Source organism: Castanea sativa, chromosome 2, assembly GCF_040712315.1.
Source record: "Castanea sativa cultivar Marrone di Chiusa Pesio chromosome 2, ASM4071231v1".
NCBI lineage: Eukaryota > Viridiplantae > Streptophyta > Magnoliopsida > Fagales > Fagaceae > Castanea > Castanea sativa.
The window spans coordinates 52,335,577-52,353,366 of NC_134014.1; the positions used below are offsets into that span (position 1 = coordinate 52,335,577).

A 17,790-nucleotide genomic window follows, 5' to 3' on the forward strand; every position below is an offset into this window, starting at 1 on the left:
TGGATGAAGAAGAGAATGGTTTGTTTCTAGTTAGGTGCAAAAATTTGAGACAGCATCTGCTGATAATGTACATCCAATTTATTTTGATATGGATATGGTCCATTGAATGTGGAAGATTTTGATTTCATAAATTGGGTAAAAAGTTGTAGAGACCAAATTTCATCCGCAAAAATTATAATTGCTTTAGAATTAGAAACGTGAATTGGGTAAAAAGTTGTCTAACTTTACCAAGCATTCTCATTAGAGATTCTGTATTTATAGATACAGCATTATTGCAAGGAGGCAGTTTGTGGGATGGCCATTGGATTTTTTGGGTTGAGTCTTTTTTTTGCTTGCATTTTTTTATTATTGTTTCTCTTTGAGCTTACCAAAGGAATTTCAATTTACGAGATCCCTTCGAAGTTAAAAACTTCATTCTAGTGTATATGAAGAACGCAGTATTATTAGAAGATTTTATAGTAATTTTGGTTTGTAGTTTTGTAATTTTGTTGATAATGGCACAATTTGCCACATTTTATCCTCATGTAAAGCTTGCTATCTCTAGTATAATGGTCTATATGGATGCAGCCGCTAATCTTGTCTAACTGCTGCCATTATATTGAAACATAAACTGTGTTCTACCTGGAAAGCAACAAGGGTATCCACTTGTAGACAAGAGCTTGGAGATGGGAAGGAACCCCTAGAAGCATCTGTGTAATGTTTGTAGTTGAGGATGGTTGAAAAATCATATGTTGATGCTTGTTGCAACTTTTTTGCTGTATTCAATTGCATATTCTTTAAAGGTTGATAATTTTCCATAGTCTTTAAAGCTTGATTGAGATTGTGACAGGTTTGAGATTATTATTTTGTTGCATGCGTTGGAATTTTGCAAGAATAAGAAGTTGGAATTGTGTGTGTGACAGGCTTTTTATAGTAGCGTTTTACAAATTTATAGCAGCTTTTGTAAATGCATTTGTCATGTGGCGTACAAATTAAAAAAAAAAAAAAAGAGTCTATAGCTGCGTTTTCAAAACGCGGCTATAGACAAATTCAAAAAACGATACAAGGGTTATAGTCGCGTTTTCAAAACGAGGCCATAGTAATGGGCTGAAGCTACGTTTTTATAAATGTGGCTATAGGACATACTCTAGCCACGTTTAAAACGTGGCTATATGACAATTGATGATTGCCCGGAAGCAAGATTAGCCGCGTTTAAAACGCGGCCATAGACTTCTTAAAAACACGGTCCACGTTTTTAAAAACGTGGCTTTAGCTCACAACTATGGCCGCGTTTTAAACGCGGCTAATCTTGCTTCCGGGCAATCAACAATTGCCCTATAGCCACGTTTTAAACGTGGCTATAGAACATGGCTATGGCCGCAGTTTTGAAACTGTGGCTAGAGTATGTCCTATAGCCACGTTTATAAAAACGTGGCCATTGGTCCTGCCTATAGCCACGGCTACAAAAACGTGGCCATAGGCCCATTAAGCCTATAGTTACGCATTTTAGGCCATGGTTAAAAATGTGGCCTAAAAAAACGCGGCTATAGACCAAATCGTTCTATAGCCACGTTTTCTCGAATTATAGCCACGTTTTAAAAACGCAGCTATAGAACCTTTTTTTTGTAGTGAATGAACCGAATGTGGGGAAACGAATCCATTCTAAGGCCAACTCAATACATTACGAGACCCAAGGCAAATATATACATTTTCGTGGGCATTTTTAATACTAAATATCAATTAGGTGTAAAATTGTTAATTAAGTTTTTGTTTGGTTTTATTTACATCTCTTTAGTAAGTTGTTAGAAAAAATTTGTCCATAATAATTTGGCATACACTCATAAAATATATTTGTTGGAAATGATTTATTGAGTCAGATGTTGTTTCTAAAATAATAAAATTAGCCGGGTTTATAGTGGCTCAATATTTTGGGAAAAATGTTTTTTTTTTTTTAAACTAGTTTGGAGAGAAACTCTACAAACTCCTTTTATATCTTTATATTGAGTGTGAATTTTCAAAATTTAATCATTGGATTGTATGTTCTTATTATATTCTTCATGCTTGCAAAATTTCAAGAAGATCCAAGATCAATTGCTATGTCATCAACCAAATGTTAGAATTTCACGTTTTTGTAATCTAAAATTGTGAATGAAAAGTAAGTTAATTGATCGAATAGTAAATAACATTCGATTTAAACAAAATTTGATATATATGTTAAGAACATAAAAAACATGAGATTCATCAATTAGATTTTTAAAATACACACTCAAAAAAGAAATATATAACAAGTTTGAAGAATTTCTCTACAAACTGGTTTGGAGAGAAACTTTGTTCATATTTTAGGGCATTTTTGGAGGTGAGAAAAAAAAATGCAAAAATTCACCCATATTTTTTCTTCAAATAAATAATTAATATTTTACAATTTCAAGATATTTTTATACAATTTTTGCAATTAGGTGCTTAAGCACCTTTGAAAATTTTTGGTACAAGTGGCGATTTAGTGAGACTTGCCTTGTTATGAATTACAAAATAGTTAGTGGTTACATATTTGTTTTTACAAGTTAGTCCTTCCTTGGCTTTTCTTGATCAAGTCTCGTGAATAGGTACTACCGTACTAGTATAAAAACTAAACAGCTTGTAAATAATGTAACTCTTCATGCATAATTTAATGGTACAAATTTCCCTAAATTCATCTCAAAAGTTATCTTCTCCCCTTTTTTTCCCCTTTATTCTTGGATAATTTAGTTAATTTCCATTTCATTTTCATTATACGTGCCCAATTCCCTATTAGTGGGCCAACATAGTAATTGGGCTCACAATTTACTTGTTTTAGTGGGTTTTTGAGTATCCTATAATTGATAGCTCTTGAATAGATAAACTAAAGGTCTGTCAAAGTGGCTAACCTCTCTGACCGAACGCCTTCCTATTTCCACTTTTTCCTATGCTCAGTTTCTTTTCTAGTCCTTCCTCTCTAGTTTCTAACCCCTTTTCCTCCTTCCTTTCCTCTATTTATAATCTCTCCTTAGTGGTTAATCATGATTGCTTTCTAACAATCCTCGAGCGAGTGGGCCTCGTTTTGATTATTTCTTACAGAAGTGGACTCACTTTGGGAATAGAAAAGTGAAGGTTGAAACTAGTGCTAGACGTCAAACGGTGCTTGGCAGCAATATTCTCCAAGGCACTACCGAGGTACTCTAGAAATCATCCAAACAACAATAGTGTCAAGGCCTAAACAATCCTCGACCTACCTACTGGGCACTCTGTACACACTGGGCCCCTAAGCAATGGGCCTGTGATAGCGCACTGTACAGCCTTGGGCCCAATAATAATGGGCCTATGACTGTATACTACACCCTCATTTTTTTTTTTTTTTTACATTTATAGAGCATGTTTTCAACTATATAAAAAATAAAGGGTAAACTACATATTTAATCCATAGCTTTTACACCATATTTCAATTTGGTCCTTAACCTTTCAATTGTGTCAATTTGGTCTTTAATTTTTTAGTGTCGTGTCAATTTAGTCTTTGCCATTATATATTAGATGAAAATTTCTTACATAGCAAACAACAAAAATAAAATTTTAGTTTATTGTCACATTAACGGAAGCTAATTTTTTATTTTGGTCATTAGACACGTCATTAATTTTCATTCAAAAGATAGCTGTAAGGATTAAATTGACACGGTATTGAAAGGTTAGGGACCAAATTGACACAATTAAAAGGTTATGAATCAAATTGAAATATGATGTATAAGATAGAGACCAAATAAGTAGTTTACCCAAAAATAAATAAATAACTACTGCATAGTCAAACGGATTGTGATTCAGTGCAATTAACCTTCTTCCTCTCACATCTTTTTTTATTAATCTTACTTTTTTTTTTTCACTTTTTATATTTAATAATTAAAATTTAAAATTTAAAATTATTTTTTACAATTTTAAATTTCAGCCACTCACAACAATTGCATAAATTGCAATACCTGCGCCTGATTTCAATCCTAGTCAAACAATGTTATCCGACCCCACCTTTTCCAAACTAACCAATGCCCTAATTTCTATCCTCATCCATTTTATTTATTTATTGTCTATTTTTAGTGTAAATCCTTTTTTTTTTTTTTTTGAATGAGAAAAAAAAAAAAAAACAGTTGTGTACTGTAATTGTTGTCATTGTAAACTCCGGACCATCAAAACGAAAAGAAACAGAGAGAGCGAGAGGGAGCGATGTGGGAAGCGTTAATCGGATTCTTCTTCGTGTTCGTTCCATACACAATCCCACGTACCTCTGCTACTGTTTCGATCGATCCTTTTTCCACGTCCTTCCCCGACCTTCCCGCCAAATCTGGTAACTTCTTCTTTTTCTTTCTTTCTTTCTTGTCCCTGTTTGGTTGCTGAGAAAACCTAGAGAAAAATCATTTCCATGACTCTTATCTCACCTAAATTTGGTTACCGAGTATTCAATAGTAAATGCAAAACCTTTTACTTTACTTTACTCGTTACCTAATTTCCACTTTTTCGCTTCAATTCAAAGAGAGCTCTCTTAATTCACATCCCAATTTTTTTTTTTTTTTAGCTGTTGCTGTCAATAGCTCTGGTACATGTGGAGCACTGTATGTTGCAAATCCTTTGGACGCTTGCTCTTCGCTTCAAAACGAAGGAACTGAGCGAACGAGATTGGCTTTGATAATTAGGGGTGGATGTGCTTTCGAAGATAAAATCCGGAATGCACAAAATGCCGGCTTTCGCGCCGCAATTGTTTACAATGATCAAAACGATGGAAACTTGGTTTACAGTGAGTCATCTTGTCCCCTTTAAATATCTGTGTTTATTGCTTCAATCGTTGGATTTCGCTTTTTGATTGGTAAAGCACAATATATAATTCTCTGTAAGTGTCTGGATGATGGGTGCGTTTTGTATAAACTGTTGGAAAACGGTGTTTTGAGTTTTAAAAAAAGTGTTTGTAAATAACTATGAGGAATTATGGTTGCAAAACAGAGTTTTGGGTTTTAAAAACACTCTTTTAAGCTCTTAAAATGCCTAATCGAATGGACCCGATATATTGCACAAATTAAATGGAGGTTTAAATAGAGTGTTAGTATAATGGTTAAATGATTAAAGTTAGTATTTTCTAAAAGTTTAAGGTTTTGGGTCAAGTGGTAGTTTATCGTGGTATGAGAACAAGTGGTCATGAGTTTGAACCCTGTCCGCTCTTCTTCCCATGTAAGACTTAAGTTTTTGAGACAAGTGATAGTTTATGGATGTGCAGCTATTTCAATTGAAATAAATGGAGAAATTGTAGTGTTTCACGTATTATAATGTCTTGCTGCCCCCTTTTGTTTGCAGTGATGATACACCCGAAGAACATTACAGTGCATGCGATTTTCATTTCTAAGTTTGCTGGTGAAATCTTGAAGGAGTATGCTGAAGAGGGAAAAGTCAAATGCTGTCTATACCCAAATCATCATGAATCATCCTGGACGGTGTTGACAATATCTTTTATCTCGTTTGTTGTCATATGTGCAATTGCGGTGTTAGTCTACTTTGCACCCAGACATTGGTCGTCTTCACAAGGAATACATTGTCGCTCTCAAAGAGTAGATGCTGAGATGGTGGAAGCTCTACCCTGCTTCACGTTCAGCTCTGCTCATCCGAGGGATTGCCACATTGAAGACACTTGTGCCATTTGCCTTGAGGATTACAAAGATGGGGAAATTCTTAAAGTTCTCCCCTGCCGACATGGTAGGACTTTTCTCACGTGTTTGATATTATAGGAAATTACAATAGGGTTACAGTCCCTGTCTTGCACTACAATGGGGTGCTTGCAGATGTTTTCATATAGTTCTGTTCCCTGCATATCTGCGGTATCGATCAAGTTCATAGGCTACCTTGGCAGGTCATGATGCTCTTGAGACTGCTACAATCTAAAAAGTTAGGTTATGGAGCAGAAGTGATGCATACTTTTACTTATTGAGCTTGTATGTTGACAGCTGGAGCTCTCACTAGTTGTTATAGATATAAGAGTACCACACTAGGTCCAAGAAGGAAGAACTAGAAGAAGCTTTCCAATGAAAAAGGAATAAACCATTGCTCTTATGATGTCATTGAACTACCATTACCATTTATTTACAAAAGTTCAGCTGGACAGAAATATTATGCACTTTCTGACGCACACATGGACACTGGTTTATGTTTATATCATGATTGTATCATAAGCTGCCACGTGCTTTTATTTTTTAGTGGAGATCATTAACATTATAGTATTTACTCCATCAAAATTAAGTACAATTTATATAACATCATACATCTAGACATCTAGAGAGATATAGTTATCAACTTGAATTCTTATTGCAGGATTTCATTCAATCTGCGTGGACTCATGGTTGAATAAGTCGGGTACATTCTGCCCAGTGTGCAAGCATGATTTGGCAACGAAAATTTCATGTTCTGATGTAAGCAAATACCAGTCTTAGATTTTAGTTTTTAAAGGAGCAGCGTTAATTTACTTTGTTGAATATTTCAGGCAGTAGGTTACCTTTTGATTGTGGTAAATACATGTTATCTCTATTTGGATCATGATCTGTTGCTAATTTGAACTGTTCACAGAATCATAAAATTTATGTTGAGTATAATCTCTCTGCAATTATTTTTTCATAAATCATGGGGTGCTAATTTCAAGGCCTGGTTACTCTATATTGCATGCTGGTCATACTCTCTTTTGGCATGCTCCCACTCCAGTCCTTATTTTGTCAATTCAAATATGAATGTCATCTTGAAACTTGTATGGAGAAGTTTCGAGCATGGTTCTTAACTGTTAGATGACTTGCACAACCTGGCATGAGAAGATGGGTAACATTTACTTTGCCTACTCAGTAAAACCTGGTGAAATATAGTTTCAACAAGATATATCAAACTACTCAGTCCAAGCCTTTCATTGAATGATTAATTGAGGTTCAAGAGGCTTGTGATTTGTTTGTTTATTTATTTTTTTAAAATTTGGGCACAACAACATAACTCTTAGGGTACTCATAAATGCATGAGTTGAGTGCTTATAGTATTAAGCGAGCCATTAACTTAAGAACAGGATGAACATTCTTGGTTTCTGGGTTAATATTTATTTATTTTTGCAGTTATCCTACAAAAGTCTTGCGTGTTGTCCTTGCATGCTAATATACTCTCAGTCCCAGCAAACAAGTCTAGAATTTTCTTCTTGCCAGCCAGGCTTGGCAATGGAGATTTCAATCAATTATAGATGATCACTTATAAAAATGAAACTAATGATAGTAGCTGTAGTAAATTTTGTTAGCGGTTCACAACCTTGATGGCAAGTGGGAGTTTGAAGAGTTTTTCCTTACAAGGGTGGATGATCCATACTTGGTCTCCCTAAGCAATAACTTTAATGCAGGAAGTGCTTGGCCTTGTGGATCAATATGGGTGGCAGGTCTTAGATTTAAAAATGTGTAGTAAATGTGCTTGCCTTTTAGGTAGACAAAACTAACGTAGTTTATGCCTATATTCCCTCATATTTTGGGATGAAATGTATCCTGTTCCTACATTTCTTGCATACTTCTGGTCAAATTGCTATGGCATTATGCAGAATGTGGTTTGTTCTGAGTAAAATTTGGTTGTTCTCTTCTTGCAGGTGAAGAAAGGAATTAGGGTATAGAATCAACAAATGGAAATAAGGATTTGTCTAGCTCTTGACATTAGGTATGTAGTTTGTTTTTCCCTCTGACTTCAAAATTTTGGGGACTTCTACTCAAAAAGAAAATGTGCAAGATTTTCACCATTCACCAGCCGTCTTTGCATTCTGAAGTTGAAACCAATTGATCTCTAGAGATCTTTTCTCTGATCTGAATCAAGCTAATCTGCATCGAACTGTTAAAATGCTTGTTATTTTGAATACTGGCCTGAGGCTTGTTCAAATTTTTTGGTGTGATTCTATGTTAATCTTTTTTGCACAGCTAAGTCCATCTTTTTCTTTTCTATAATTATTTTTTTAATATTTCAGGGTGCTCTCTGTCTAACTAGGACATTTCATGAAGAACATTAGAAGCTTCCTTAGTGCTTCTCAGTCTCTGAAGTCTTGAGAGAAATCTGGGATGATGTCCAAGAGTGCTTTTTTATATGATTTGGGTTTTAATCCACACAATTGTACAGGATACGTTGTCATTTTATGCGTGTGTGTATATACATACATGTGTGTGTATATATGCGTGTCTGATTGACATTTTGTGGAAAAAAATAAAACCATATATGTAAACCATTATATTATCTAACTTAACAGTAATTTTTTACCAAATTTTTGAATGACCAATGCTACTATTGCACTATATTGATAGGTGATGTAAATATCCCAACTGAATTGGCCGAAAATGGTTGATATCCATGCTGTGGAGGCCAATGAACTAATTATGGATTGCTTTATAAGTGGTTCAGCAGAAAACAGAAATATAAGAGAGCTTGACACGACGACTGTTTTTCATGGGTACTCCATGCAGATGGTTCACCAGCTCAGTCCCAAGGCTCAACATTTTTATGATCCCTTTGATTTATCTAATTCTGTTTCCAAGTTATTTGTAAGCATATTGCAATTGACTACTATTTACAGGAGTTGCTTACTTTGCTTACTTTGCCTCTAGACTTGCCGCATGGTGCTGCTATCTGCTAACTTTCATTTGTATGACATTAATCATGAATCATGATTTTCACACCCTTTAAAATGGAGAGGAGAAAACAAAGTGAATATTATAAGATTTTTGTCATTATAAAGAAAAGGGAAAAGAAAAAGAAGAATGTTCTAATGGGTTGCATGACTTCAACAACAGTTTTTGCAAAGACAGAGTCTAGAGACTGTTGCATCTATATTGGAATAGGCTAAAACTTGTTACACCTTTGTGTACTTACAAGTGTTTTATACAACTGAAAATGTGGGTTAAGAATACACGTAAAAAACATTTTCAATGCGGGCTTTTGGTACAAAAATAAAGTACAAGAAAAATTTAATTTATTAGTAATATTAAGAACACAACTTTTGTTACAATTTATTTACATGGTGATTTGTGGGTAGTGGAGTTATAGAACCACACAGACCTACCACTTTTACTAATTAATTATTGTAAGTGGTAAAGACACCCTCTAATGCTGATTGCTATATTATAACTTATATATTTATTACTTTACTTTAGAAGGAGATGCGTGACTAGTGCATTAAGATTTCTTAATACAAAGAAGTTGCTGTCTGACTCTGTATTACTTTTCTAGTATTACTCAACCATTATTTTGAACAAAATGTTCTTGTCAAAAGATTTATTTATTTTTGCTTCACAAGATTTCGTTAACTACAAATGCTTAGCCAGCTTAGGCGTACATCAATACAACATTATTTTAGGCCCACGCTTTTAGTGGAGTTCGAGTCAGTCCCAACAGTACAACTACTCCAATCAAAGCCAAGCATTTTCTCGTGCCCCACGCGGCATGATTTCATTGGACACAATTATACGTACCCGGAACTTTATTCCTTATCTATATAGCACATTAATTTCTTCCCACAGGAAGTGAATTGCGCCAAATTCAGTTGGCTTTACTTTGGGCAAATCAGGCCAACAGCCCCCTGATCTTGAACGTGAAAATCCAAGTTATATAAACACCATTTCTGATCTTCTTCATGGGCTCTTTAGAAAGGTCTATTTCATTTTTCTTTGATACCACACATATAAAATTTTCAGAACTATATATTTAACCGCGAAATTTGATATGGGTTTTTCCTGGGCTATGTTCTCTCGTGTTTCGTTTCTTCTTCTTCTTCTTCTTATATTTTGTAGCTCGGGAGCAGAAGTTGTCACCGTTGATGTTCATGCAACTAAGAATCTTATCAATTCTGGCCACAAATATCTAGATGTTAGGTACGTAAAGGGCTTTTTTTTTTTTTTTGGGTACTTTGATCCATGCATTTCTTCTTCAAATTACTGAAAATACTATAGATGTGATTAACTGGATTTTAGAAAAAAAATTAAGGGTCTTAACTTTGAAGTTCTATTCATTCTAAAAGAAATTTGAAACTTTATTCAAATTGTAATTAGGACTGTGGAAGAATACAAGAAAGGGCATGTGGGTGCAGACAAGATCTTGAACATTCCTTACATGTTCAATACACCAGAAGGTAATTTCAATTTCTAACTATGATAAGCCCCTTTATATGGTTTTTTAATTTTTTTAATTTTTTATAAATTGTTTTTGTTTGAAAATTTTAAAGTCAATAAACAGATGATGAAACTTTGACCTTTAGGTAGGGTGAAAAATCCTCAGTTCTTAAGCGAGGTTTCGTCTGCTTGCAACAAAGAGGATCAACTTATTGTGGTACATTATATTGTTTCTTGATTCACATTGTATTAAATAGTATAAAAATGTTATAAAAAAAAAAACCTTTAATATAGTCCAAATGCTTCTTACCTTATCTCTCTGTTGATGTTATCTTTGCATAGGGTTGTCAAAGTGGGGTCAGATCCTTGTCTGCAACTGCTGATCTTCTTAGCGCTGTAAGTCTTATGAACATTAAATTGATTGTATATATCTTTCAAATAGCTGGTCAGATTTCATGCTTAATTTCCGCAACAATTTTAAGAATTTCTTCATCTTGTTTACAATTTCTTCATCATATTTTGTTAACTGAACAATTAAAGAGAAAACTGAGGGGTAAAAGAAAGGGTAATTCAAAAAAAAAAAAACACTAACTTGCTGTAGTAAATGATATGGCAGGGTTTCAAGCATGTGAGCAACATGGGAGGAGGCTATCTCGCCTGGGTGGAGAATGGATTTCTTGTGCAAAAGCCAGACGCTGAGCTGTGAGCTCTATTTCATTTTTCTTTGATACCACACATATAAAATTTTCAGAACTATACATTTAACTGCGAAATTTGATATGGGGTTTTCCTGGGCTACGTACTCTCATGTTTAGTTTCTTCTTCTTATATTTTGTAGCTCGGGAGCAGAAGTTGTCACTGTTGATGTTCATGCAACTAAGGATCTTATCAATTCTGGCCACAAATATCTAGATGTTAGGTACGTAAAGGGCTCTTTGTTTTTGTACTTTGATCCATGCATTTCTTATTCAAATTACTGAAAATACTATAGATGTGACTGAATGGATTTTTTTTTTAAAAAAAGGGTCTTAACTTTAAAGTTCTATTCATTCTAAAAGAAATTTGAAACTTCATTCAAATTGTAAATAGGACTGTGGAAGAATACAAGAAAGGGCATGTGGGTGCAGACAAGATCTTGAACATTCCTTACATGTTCAATACACCAGAGGGTAATTTCAATTTCTAACTATGAGAAGCCCCTTTACATGGGTTTTTATTTTTATTTTTATTGTTTTTGTTTGAAAATTTTAAAGTCATTAAGCAAATGATGAAACTTTGACCTTTAGGTAGGGTGAAAAATCCTCAGTTCTTAAGCGAGGTTTCGTCTGTTTGCAACAAAGAGGACCAACTTATTGTGGTAAATTATATTGTTTCTTGATTTATATTGTATTAAATAGTATAAAAATGTATAAAAAAAATACCTTTAATATGGTCCAAGTTCTTCCTATCAAATATCATGGACATGTTCGTATCTTATATCTCTGTTGATGTTATCTCTGCATAGGGTTGTCAAAGTGGAGTCAGATCCTTGTCTGCAACTGCTGATCTTCTTAGCGCTGTAAGTCTTATGAAAATTAAATTGATCATATCTTTCAATTATTAGCTGGTCAGATTTCATGCTTAATTAAATAATAAAAAAGCTACTTGAACATCATAATTTTAAGAATTTCTTCATCTTGTTTACAATTTCTTCATCATTTTTTTGTTAACTGAACAATTAAAGAGAAAACTGAGGGGGTAAAATAAGGGTAATTCAAAATAAAAACTAACTTGTAGTAAATGAGATGGCAGGGTTTCAAGCATGTGAGCAACATGGGAGGAGGCTATCTCGCCTGGGTGGAGAATGGGTTTCTTGTGCAAAAGCCACACGCTGAGCTGTGAGCTCTATAATTGTATAAAACAACCATGATTTTCAGCCACGAGCAAAACATTGTAGAATATGTACTTTTAAAAAAAATAATTTATGAGATATGTACTTAATTTTTTTTTTTGAGTAGACAGTCATATTTATTAGAATACACACTAAAATAGTAATATTAATGTTTTAAATCGGATTTATAATACATTACATAACCAGAGTATAACTACAAAATGGTTTAACATTTGTAGTTGTAGACTGAGGTTATAAATAATAAACACTAATAATTAATTTAGTTTTGCATGTTAATTATTAACGCGTCACACACTTTGTTATCAATATTGTTGATATTTAACTTTATGGTTTTATGGTCTTACACTTTTACTATTGGCATCTTGGCCAGTGGTATTTCGGCTTAATGGCACCTCCGCTGGTAAATATATATAGATTTAGTTTGATCTCTCATGCCTTCATCTAGCAAAAAAAAAAAAAAAAACACTAATAAAAATGAACAATTTTCTAAATACTTGGAAAATTGGGGTTTCAAAATGGTCTGATAGCATCGAGATCTCATTGAAATTCAAATCACACAGTTCAATTAAAAACATCGACAGGGGCTTTCCTAAACTGCAGTGCAATTTATGTACCGTACATATTCTCTTTCAAAAAGCTTACAAATAGGAGTAACATTTTAGGTAAAACTTGCATCTAGTATACAGGATCACTAGACATAATAAATTACGTCCTACTATTTTACCTTCCTTTCATTTCTATAATCTATTCAAGAATCGATGGTTCATTGGACCAAACTAAATTTGCCATATTTTTTTCCCATCACAAGGGATATCAAACTAATTGGTTTTAGTTAAGTCAATTAATAATGTTTTTTGTCGCTGAATAAAAAATTTTGTATTAAATCATGCCTACACAAGATAAGAAAAAAATTCAAGCTAATGTTACTAGTTCCCTAGTTGTTACATGCATGCACCATAGGTTTCTTAATTATATCCAACCATTTGGTTTATTAATTAATGAAGTAGATGGTAGAATTTAATTGTCCTTGCTTAAAATAAGTTTTTTTTGGTTAATTGTTTAATGCAAGTATAGGGTTAAGGATTCAATTAAGAAACTTAAAAAACAACATCTAACAAAATATACCTAAGATTTTCCCAAGGAAAGACTTTCCATGTCTTAATATGATATTAAATAACAATAATCATCTAGCAAACACTACAAGTTCAAAGCTTATAATTATATCTTTACAACAAAAACAAAAAAATGATATAATTTGCCTCAATATCCTATTCGGATTTGTTTTTTTTTTTAATTGTGTTTCCTTGAAGTGAAACGAAAGGTTTTTCCTTCTTATAGAAGAAAATTATTCTTTTTGGTATGGAATATGGAGAGAAAAAAAAAATCATATTAAAGAAATAATTGGACATTCCTTCTTCGTGAATGAACCGAATTGTTGTAAAGAGTTTGATAATTTTTGCTTAAGAATCCTCCCACATGGGGACAAGTGAAAGACTCTAAGAGCATCCACACCAGTTCATATAGAAGCTTCTAAAATAGAAATAACTACCAATTTTACACATTTTGAGCAAAAAAAACACCCACATTAGTGGGTGTAAAAAATGTCTAAAATTGTGCAAATCCATCTACGAGCTACAGTAACTGTGTATATTTACATGATTACTGTAACTCGTTTATCCCATTATTTTATAATTTTCTGTTTGCTCCTTTTTTTTTTTCCCTCTTTTCCATGCTCAACAAACCCAGTTAAAACTCAACTCCTCATTTTCTTCTTTTTACTTAGATGCACACAAACACATCCACACAAAAAATCAACACAGAGATACACTTGCTTAAAAAAAAAAAAACAGAGATACATAAACACAGATCGGTGCTTGATTGGAACGATCGGTGTTTGACTGGATTAGAGCTCGTGGGTTTGGCCTGCGAATCGGAGCTCGTGGATCTGACTTGTGGATAGGAGCTCGTGGATCATGGATCGTGGATCGGAGCTCAAGAATTGTGGATTGGAGCTCAGAACTCGTGGATCGGAGAGGGAGAGTTGATCGAGAGGGAGAGTTGATCTGAGATAGAGGATCAGAGAGGGAGAGTTGATCGAGAGGGAGAGATGGGTTTAGAGAGAAAGAGAACAACAAATCAGAAATGAGAAATGGGTAGAGAGAGCGCGCGTATTATATGTGGGCAGTTGAGGGAAATAATAAAAAATGTGAGGAAATTGATTATTTAATTAAAAGAGATGGTAGAATAGATGAACTGATGTGGGTATTTTGTAAAAATAGATGTGTAAAATAGAAAAAGTAAGTTTTCAGTGTAAAAATTGATGTGTAAAATGAATAAATTGATGTGGATACTCTAATTGAGCGAGAGAGTTATTGGGAGTATTTAATCCTTGGAATTGAGTTTGTGTGTTAATTTGTTTGTGTTTGTAAGGTTTGATTCATAAGTGTTTAAAATTCATTTTACTCTTCCTTTTCCTTTGTGTATTTTCCATTCTCTCACTTTTCACCCCAATCAATCATAAGTTAACTCTCCACTTGTTTTGATGTTAATGTTTTTTTGGATATGGGTCAATTTTCAAAAAACATTTTTTGAAAAATTATCTCATTTTCCGTGTTTAATAGTGAGCTTGAAAATGAGCTGAAAAACATTAATATGTTTGGTATGCACAAAAGAATTATTAACATTTATTGTATAATTCAGAACATGTATATTATGTAAACCAACTAATGTAATCAATATAAATTGCAAAACCAAGTATGAATTTAGTTTTCCATCTAAATTTTTAAAAAAGCTTATCGTTCTAATACGATAATAATTTTTGAAATTTAAGTTCTCAATAAACTAGATACTATCAATATTAGTTATCCAATATTATTTTATAGACTCCATATTAGTTATTAAAACTTACAATCACACGTGTTATTAGTAATCTACTTCATCTTCAAACAATCTATTTCTTACTGGCATTTGACGTACAAATTTATGCCTATATCCACACAACTCTTGGCTAAGAAATGAGTTAATAGAAGATAATCAAACTTATTTTTAATTATTGAAATCTATCATTGGTTTTACTTAAAAGACCCAATTTGTCTTTTTGAAATTACCTTTTTAAACTTATTACGTGACAAATTATAAGACTATTCACGTGTTTTATTTAAATAAGTCATGTGATTTATTGAAAAAATTATATGACTAAAATGACACATGAATGATCTCTTTGATTGCCACATAGTAGGTTGAAGTAAAATAACTCAAAAAATGTTTCAAGTCAAACGTTTTCCTTTACTTAATAATAGGTATCATGAAGGCTATAAGTCTATGATTCCAACAATTTTATTTTGTTTTTCAATTACAAATTTTAAACTTCTCTCTCTATTTTTTTTTTTCATTTACAATTTTTAAAGTTAATTAAAAATCAATTAATACCTAGTATACGCCTACACTCACATAGATCTTTGCTTTGATATCAATAGTTTCACATATTTCTTATTGGCCTCCTTTGTTTTAAGCAACATGATAGAGTTGTTTTTCCAAAAATATTTAGCAAAATAATCTCTAAAAATAAGTCATGTTTTTACATTGATCAAAAATAGTTTTCACTTAACTTTTTTTATTTCTATCAAGAGAAACAGATAATAAAATTCTTAATAATTGTTTGTCTGCATGTATGGTTGTAAGTTTGTGTGCTAGTCTTTTTTTTTTTTTTAATTATTATTATTATTATGCATAATATGTTTTTTCTTCGGTGAGCAAAATTTTTGATTTCCAGTAAATTATCTAATATACATAATAATCCAAACATGAAAAGTTCATTTCTATATTTTTTTTCCCGAACAATTATTTGTCTTTCTTGTATAGTTGTTTGCTCGCTTAATTTTTTTTTTTTTCTGGTTATATATTTATTTGTTTTCGTTCATAGATTCTATTGGTTTGAATGTTACCAATGCTTTTTTTTTTTTTTTTTTTTAATGGGGCAGTCAAAATTTTTTTTTTTTGGGTTCTTTATATGATTTTAAATTTCCTAGTTGACAATAATTAGAATTGTACAAATTATTTGCAAAATAGCATGTCATACGAGGCACTCGGGTTCAATTACATGGCGTAGGAGAAGAAAATAGAAGATTTCGATAATGAATTCGAAGACTGGGTAGCGATGGTGGAGACATGGGTCTTGAATTCTTGATTAATATGACATGGTTGATGACTTGGGTTCCCCTACTCTCTCTAAATAGCTAGCAGCTATCAGTGTTTTTATTTTTCATTTATTTATTGAAAGGAGCTATTAGTATTTAGTGGTTGTGTTTTGGTTTTAAATATCAATATTCCCTTGGCTTTGACATATTATGAACTCAAAGATCTTTGAATATAGGCGGCTTACTTGGTATCTAATACTTCAGTTGCCCAAGCAAGGAAGGGAAAGGATCTCCAACCTATACCATGGGACAGACTGAGCATCGTAGAGGAAGAAACACAGATTACAAGGCTCAAACAGTACAGGAACTATGGGAATGTAACCTTATTTGGGGAACCAAGGATAAGGTTCAACACAAGTTAACTGCTATAAAATCCAAGTGTTATACGAGGAGTCACTAGAAGGCCTCCAGCCACATCCTAATCTTCAAGCGTTGAGGTTGTCTTTCTATATGGGTGTGAGAATTCCAAGATGGGTCTCTTCTATCACTAACCTTGTTAGTTTTCAAATATATAGAAATAGGAGATTGCAGCACCTCCCACCATTAAATCAATTCCCATTTCTCAAGTTTGTCTCACTTTGTGAAATGGAAGCACTGGAATACGTATCAGATGAAGACAGTGAGTCCCTCGTGCAATCAATGAGAATGTAGGTTTAATAGACAGCATTATCAGCTTGTCTCCCTTTTCAGGATGGTCGTTTTTCTCAAGTTAACTGCTATGAAGTCCAAGTTGTTTATGAGATGTTGGATAAAGTTGTATAGTTTGTTGGAGAGGAGAATGTTGTGCAATTAGTAACTGATAATGCTGCAAACTATAAAAAGGCTGGAGAAAAGTTAATGGAAAAGAGGGGAGGGTTGTTTTGGACTCAAGTGCAGCACATTGCATAGATTTGATGCTTGAAGATTTTGGAAAACATATTCCTAGCCATAAAGAAACAATTGCAGATGCCAAGAAGATTACTACATACTTATATGGCAAGACTACGCTTATACCATTGGTGAAGGAACTCACTAAAGGGGGGGATTGGATTAGAACTGGTGCTACTCGTTTTGCTACTTTATATCTTATTTTAGCATGTCTTAATGTGTCATCTGACCAATGGAAGTCAAGCAAGTTTGCAACCACGAGGGAGGGAAAACTAGTTGAAGCAATCATTTTTTATAGTCGTGGCTTTTGGTCACATGTTGATGTTACCTCTTGTCTTAGGGCTGCAGCACCCCTTATAAAGTTGCTTCAAATGGTAGATGCTGATAATCCACCTTCAATTGGTTTTCTTTATGATGGGATGAATCGTGCAAAAGAAAGGATTTGAAGTAATTTCAACAATATCCAAAGGAGTTAAACTTGCTTCCCCATCTTGCTTTAATACAATTTCAACAATAGTTTTTATAAGAGGAAGTGCATTTTGATTTGCTATTAGACTATTATGTTATCAACTAATCAATATTTAATTTTGATTTGCATTAGGATCTAGAAATAAAAAACAACTAGGCAAGTACTTAGCCCATTTGAAATTTTAGTTCTTAAATACAAATGCTTGAGTAGGGGTAGCAAAATCAACCTAAACCTATTTACCCACTGACTCAA

The 17,790-nt window shown here is 33.2% G+C and overlaps 2 protein-coding genes across 4 annotated transcripts; both read left to right on the forward strand.

The window, feature by feature from the left end:
• The first annotated feature begins 4,099 nt into the window (after positions 1–4,099).
• On the forward strand, positions 4,100–8,445 carry LOC142624543 (receptor homology region, transmembrane domain- and RING domain-containing protein 1). Of its 2 annotated transcripts, none has more exons than XM_075798141.1 (6): positions 4,100–4,321; positions 4,550–4,768; positions 5,320–5,715; positions 6,328–6,425; positions 7,616–7,683; positions 7,985–8,268. In XM_075798141.1, exons 1-5 carry the CDS (start codon positions 4,201–4,203, stop codon positions 7,637–7,639), a joined length of 858 nt encoding a protein of 285 aa, XP_075654256.1. In that variant the 5' UTR covers positions 4,100–4,200; the 3' UTR covers positions 7,640–7,683; positions 7,985–8,268. The 2 variants fall into 2 exon arrangements, with proteins under 2 accessions (XP_075654256.1, XP_075654257.1); XM_075798142.1 differs by lacking the exon at positions 7,985–8,268 and adding an exon at positions 8,316–8,445 and having other exon boundaries at positions 4,114–4,321.
• A 1,055-nt stretch (positions 8,446–9,500) lies between these two features.
• On the forward strand, positions 9,501–12,103 carry LOC142624544 (thiosulfate sulfurtransferase 18-like). Of its 2 annotated transcripts, XM_075798144.1 has the most exons (11): positions 9,501–9,657; positions 9,798–9,878; positions 10,056–10,135; positions 10,262–10,332; positions 10,458–10,511; positions 10,732–10,817; positions 10,954–11,034; positions 11,205–11,284; positions 11,402–11,472; positions 11,620–11,673; positions 11,907–12,103. In XM_075798144.1, exons 1-11 carry the CDS (start codon positions 9,641–9,643, stop codon positions 11,994–11,996), a joined length of 765 nt encoding a protein of 254 aa, XP_075654259.1. In that variant the 5' UTR covers positions 9,501–9,640; the 3' UTR covers positions 11,997–12,103. The 2 variants fall into 2 exon arrangements, with proteins under 2 accessions (XP_075654259.1, XP_075654258.1); XM_075798143.1 differs by lacking the exon at positions 9,501–9,657 and having other exon boundaries at positions 9,664–9,878.
• The last annotated feature ends 5,687 nt before the right edge of the window (positions 12,104–17,790 follow it).